This window comes from Charadrius vociferus, unplaced genomic scaffold (genome assembly GCF_000708025.1).
Source record: "Charadrius vociferus isolate BGI_N301 unplaced genomic scaffold, ASM70802v2 scaffold147, whole genome shotgun sequence".
Taxonomy (NCBI): domain Eukaryota; kingdom Metazoa; phylum Chordata; class Aves; order Charadriiformes; family Charadriidae; genus Charadrius; species Charadrius vociferus.
The window spans coordinates 6,373,634-6,379,398 of record NW_009649570.1 but is presented as its reverse complement, the minus strand read 5'-3'; the positions used below and the strand labels follow the sequence as shown (position 1 = coordinate 6,379,398).

The window sequence follows — 5,765 nt, the reverse complement described above, 5'->3', positions numbered from 1 at the left end:
AGGTTCGAGCGTCTTGAAGTACAAAACCCCCTCCCTGTAAGCGTTCAAGCGGCTGCTTGGTGTGTGGATGGCGGGGGGGAACCTCTGTGCCAGCCTGGCCTGCACCCACAGCAGCCGTTCACCCGAGTCCTGCTTCCTCGGGAGCAGTAGGCCGCGGCCTGGCACCTCTTGGGCCCTGCAGGTGCGGCAGCTGGCAGTGGGGACAGACACTGTGACGAGAAACGGGCCTGTGCTCGAGGGCTCCGGTGCCCGTATAGGTAGTTTTTGTTTCCTGAATGAATCCTAAAGCAGGTTTGAGCTGGCAGCCTCCTTGGTGACCCCAGGCTGTGTTGGGGTGCTGCATCCAGCCCGCCTGCAGTGCCCTAGGTTCAGCCTGCGCTCCCAGCTCTCTCCACACACCGGAGTGGATCCTGTTCCACCCGCTCTGCTCTCGCACCTCAGGCCTGTTCCCAAGGCCTTGCCTGCAGACCTTCATACAGATAGAATTCTTTTTTTGTAAAGGATTCGTTGCGACTAAGTACAGTTGTGTGCATTTAAAAGGTTTCCTTCTCCAACAGACAAGTGCCAAATTACATGCATTTAAAACACAAATTTTAAAGGCTGCTTATTTTTCGCACACTGCTGCAGTGTCCCCAGGATATGGGCATTTCTGTTTGGGGGAAGGCAGAGGCCGGAGGCGGCTAAAGCTGTCCATTTGTGCCACCTACTGGTTTCTGGCTTGGCAAAGAGCGTCTTTGTGCACACTGCTGTGGCTGACCTACTTCTGTGCCTGTGTCTGGGCCCTACTGAATAATTGAAAAGCTGCGTGCTGGTAGAGTACAGGCAAAAAGCACCAGTCCTTGCCTTTATAAATTCCCACTTATTTCACATTGAGGCTTACCTTCACGGAAAACAGAGGCAGAGTTTTTCCTGCCTGCAGGATGGGAAGCTCCAAGCAACACTTGGGCTTGATTAATATCAGACATTCATTGCTGCATTTTATGCAACCATCAGTATGAGTCAGCACGCCTTCATTTCCTCTCCTGCTTCTCGTGTAAGGTATACACTGGAAAGCCAATAGTCAGAGAAATCTGGGGGTTCACATCATTCAAGATTTTTTTCTTTTTAAAGGAAAGACTGAAGTGCTTTAGATAATGTAACCATTTTTGGTTTTGTTTGAAGTCCCACAACTGGTAATATTGCCAACGAAATTATGTTCAACCAGAAAGAGAATTTCCAGGTTCCCCCTAGTTTAAAAGTACTGTTTCTGGTGCTGCTGGATCAGGGGGAGTGACGAGCAAATTTAAAAGTAAATGTTGCTTAGCTGCCTGACTTAAAACACTCTATTCATCCCATTTGCCAGCACTAAGCACTCTCAAGTGCGTATGTTGGCATCATGAGATTACAGATTGTTTTCAGGTTAAAGTCCAGTTTTATAAAAAAAGTTATTTTGACAGACTGAAGAGGCTTTGCACAGGCTACATAGACTAGTAGTTTTGAGAAAACCACTAACAGCTCTTGGCCCCTAAACCATATACACAGCTTTGGAGAAGTTCGCAGCAATTTGAAGGAACAGAGGTGAAGTTTATTGACTCAGGTGATTGAGATTAGTTGCAGATAGCGGAGATTAGAGAAGTTATAAAACACCTGAGAAGTAAGTGAGGTTATTAGGGCAAGTAGCCTTGCTGGTGGCTGCAGCAGCAAGGATGACTTTGGGTTTTGTGGGAAGAAGCTTGTGTAGGTATATTTAGTATTTTTAGAACAGTATTGTTTTTGTTGTGTTTTAAGTATGCTGTGTGTTGAGTTTGGGCTGTTAAAGAAGAAAAGCTGAATTTTGCTGCTGTACTTCCATAATTTTCATGGGCTGAACGGAAACTGGCTTTGCCAACATTGTACAAATGTAGCTTGTATCCCAAAGAGGTAATGTGTCCACAACCAATTGAGTAAGAAGTGAATAAAGAGAGGTGGTGTTACTGTTCCTTAATCTGTATGCAGATGTGCACATTTCAATGTTATACCTTTATTGCTATGTATAGGGATATGTAACTACATTCTGACTTGTGTGAGCGTCAGCTTTTATTACAAAATTGCATAGGAAAAATTGGTAAAATGAAGATTTACACTCAAATTTCATGCTATAGTCTGAGCCTTTAGCCTTATCGCTATAAGGCTGTCCTCCCTGCTCTTAAAGCTACTTTCTTTTGTGAATAGCAGTGATGTTTAGGACAAAGTAAATAAGTATTTGTCATTTTCTATTCTGTTAGTATCATGTGCTGCTGTGAGGCCCTTGAATGGCTTCTTTTGGTGCTTTGTGTTGTGTTATTAAGCTCATAATGAGCTCTTACTGTGAGCTTGGCATAGTAGGAACATATTTGGCTTTCCTGCCTACTAGGCCTTGCCTAAGAAAGATCATCTTAATTCTGTAGCTCTGTATAGCATGTGTTTTGGTTCTCTTTTTTTTTTTTTCTCCCTTGTTAATTCTGAATTAACGGTTATTAAAACTAATTCCCATGAGTTTAGGTACTGCATTGTTTCACCAACTAGTGAAAGTGCATCCCTTAGTGTGGGTATGTTTCTAACATGCTATTCAGTTAGTGAAATGCAGCAGTGCAGGCACAGTGCAGCTGCTTTGGTGTTATTACAAGGGAACATGGCACACAGAGTGTTGGAGACTTTGTGTTGATGGATGTGCCCTGCCTGGAGAGATTTCTTACCCTTCCCCAAAGGTAGCTGGTACAGTTAAAAAACAATCTAGTAGTATCCAGATAAGAAACTCCTGTTTCAGTGTGGCTGACTTCTGTTGATCGATTTATTTTACAGTAATACTGTTATTTTATGGTTCTCACATGTGTTTTTTCTACTTACTGGCCACTTAGAACCAAGTGTGCACTCACACCAGCAGTGATGCCATGCAGGAGTTGCCTTAGTTGTTGTAGAGGGATGTTAGTATTACCTGCTGTGGCCCAAACAGCTTGCAGTCTAAATGTAAATGTTTTGGGGTGTAGGTGTTGCTCCTTGTGCAAACCTCTAAATACCTATGCTGTGCTAATGCAAAGCAGGATATCTGTTCTGTGTTAGCACGGTGTACCACTAGAAGCTTGTGCAAATGCAACTGCCTCAGTGCAAATTTGCTTAATAAATGGGGATCCTGTTAAAATCATAGAATAGTGTAGGTTGGAAGGATCTTGAAGATCATCTAGTTCCAAACCCCTTGTCATGGGCACAGACACCTCACACTAGACCAGGTTGCTCAAAGCCCCATCCCACCTGGCTTTGAACACCTCCAGGGATGGAGCTTCCACAACTTCTATGGGCAACCTGTTCCAGTGTCTCACCACCCTCACAGTGAAAAATTTCTTCCTAATATCTAATCTAAACCTATCCTCTTCCAGTGTAAAGCCATTTCCCTCATCCTATCGCTACATGCCCTAGTAAAAAGTCCTTCCCCACCTATCCTGTAGACCCCCTTTAGGTACTGGAAGGCTGCTATAAGGTCTCCCTGGAGCCTTCTCTTCTCCAGGCTGAGCAACCCCAACTCTCTCAGCCTGTCCTCATAGGAGAGGTGCTCCATCCTTCTGATCATCTTTGTGGCCCTCCTCTGGACCTGTTAGTTATAACCTGTTAGTTAGTAATAGACAGGTCCATGTCTATTACTAGCATGGTTGCTAGGATTACAAAAAATGCAAACTGTGCATAAATAGAGAACTGAGTTTTGTTGTTAAATATATCTTTTAGTGAAAACTTTAACACATCATTACAAGCAGGTGTAATGAGAGTGACTTTTGCAGCTTTTATTGGAAGGGTTATGTGACTTGGCCTACCTCTTCTGGGCTGGGACAAAACACCGGTGCAGATCCATACTTTCAGTCATTAGACTGCCTGTAACTAGCAGAGTTTATAAAAATACCTGTCGTTTTTTTCTCTTTGGGGCAGGCCATTAGGTGCCTTTCTGCAGCAAATAAAGCTCAGCAACTGTTCTGCCTAGAGGAATGCACTTTAAGTCAGCAAAATGTTTTGAATCCTGCTGAGGGGATCCAAGAAAAGGCCTCAGCCATGGAACGGATGCTTCCCAGGGAAGATGGCAGCAATGAGGTGCGTTTCATCAGATGGGGTGATAAAGGAAAAATCAAATATCGGTGAAGGCCAAAGTCCTCTCTGCGATCTCAGTGTTTCCCAAGCTGTCAGTAATGAGGCTGCTGCTGTCACTTACCCCCTCATTCACTCTCTCCCATCAGACACTGATAGCACGCCTGTCACAGCCATCGCAGAGCGGGAGTCAGAGATGACAAATCACAGGGAATACGTGTCAACACAATCAACTGGCCTGAAGACAGACAGCTGGTGCGCAAATTCCACCACAGACAGTATCGCTTGTGAAATCATTCCAAGGCATTTTTAGCAATCGCAAGCTCTCAACAACAGCCCTGATTGCTAAAAATAGCCCGCTGAAGACTTGCTTCAGCATTAATAACAGCGCTGGCTAAATTTGAGTCATGACCCACTTGGTGACATATAAGCAAAACAAGCACAAACCTCATAAAGAAGTAAGAGATTACAGTGCTTAGAGCCCTAGCAATTTTAGTGTGGGCAGTCCCCGGGGGCCGGGGCTGGTGTCCGGCCGGAGCGGGGGCGGGTCCCCGGGCCGGGATCGCCGCTGGGGCAGCCCCGGCCCTGGAAACCCGGGAGTGCAGCGAGGGTGAGCCGTGTTGCACAACAGTTGTTTCCTTTCATTTTCCATTTCCCAGGCGTGAGGTAGGATGCTCTTCCCCCGGAGCAGGCTTTGTGCGGGTTAGGGTAGACCTGCCAGGTTCTCTGTTTGCCCTAGGAATGCAAAAGTGTGTGTGGGGGGGGAAACAACCCACACTCTTAGCTGACTGTTGCTTGCCTCTATTAAACACCCCGTCCTTCATCGAGGCTCTGTCCTGTCTTAGCTCGTTGTGCTTCGTTATGTTCCTGTCAATTCTGACTTCTCAACCGGGGACTTAAATAGTTACTTGTACCGCAAGTTCCTGGCTTGCTCGGCGGCATGTACACAGTCCTTTGCTTACAAGTATTGCTTTAGGCTATGTGACCTGCTGGTGGAAAGTTAAAACAGCATTCCGGTTTTAATTTGTGTTCTTTTTTGCTTTATTTTTTATATTGCCTTCATATGGCAGTGTTTTCTAACTTTGTCATGACGATTCGAGTTTGGAAAAATCAATGTCAGTATCTACAAATGTTTCTTGCAGTGCTGTGAAGTCAAGAATAGCACTAGTGCCAGCCAGGAAATTAAAACTATCCAGAGACAAGGCTAAGCTTAGTATCTACTGCGTCTCCTTTGAGGACTAGCTTTGATACATTATGACCCGTGAATAGAAACCGTTGCTGTATGCGCTGGTGGTCTTCCTCCCCGCCCCCGACTTTCAAACACAATGCAACTCTGCTGGTGCGCATGGTGCTGCTGCCGATCTCTGCCTGTGAGAGTGCAGCTAGGAGCACAGCTATCGCTGGCACCCACTGGGACATGTTTCCAGTGTAATAAAATACGTAAAAGTGGCTGCATTAAAAAAAAAAAAGGGGGGGGGGGGCAAATTCTGAACTAGGTTTTGTAGACCGATCTTCACGTGACCTGCTCTGTAGCTCTCTGCATTTGTAAACGAAGGCATGTTTTAACACATAGAAGCTTTCATTAGGTAATTCCTTCTCCAGGCAAGTTCTGCTAAAATGCATACATGTTCTTTGGGACTGCTTGAAGCATGTAAAATTCATTGTATGTGATAACCTTTTTTGGATAGCTATCTTAAAGG

General features: G+C 45.1%; 1 protein-coding gene across 1 annotated transcript in view; it reads right to left on the bottom strand.

Annotated features, from left to right (window-relative positions):
* Positions 1-5,484, bottom strand: part of NOP58 (NOP58 ribonucleoprotein) — a 31,084-nt gene extending 25,600 nt beyond the window's left edge. Inside the window, exon 1 of the mRNA XM_009890240.1 lies at positions 5,287-5,484. Coding sequence (XP_009888542.1) covers positions 5,287-5,484 — 198 coding nt within the window. The remainder of the gene's footprint in view (positions 1-5,286) is intronic.
* Positions 5,485-5,765: the final 281 nt, after the last annotated feature.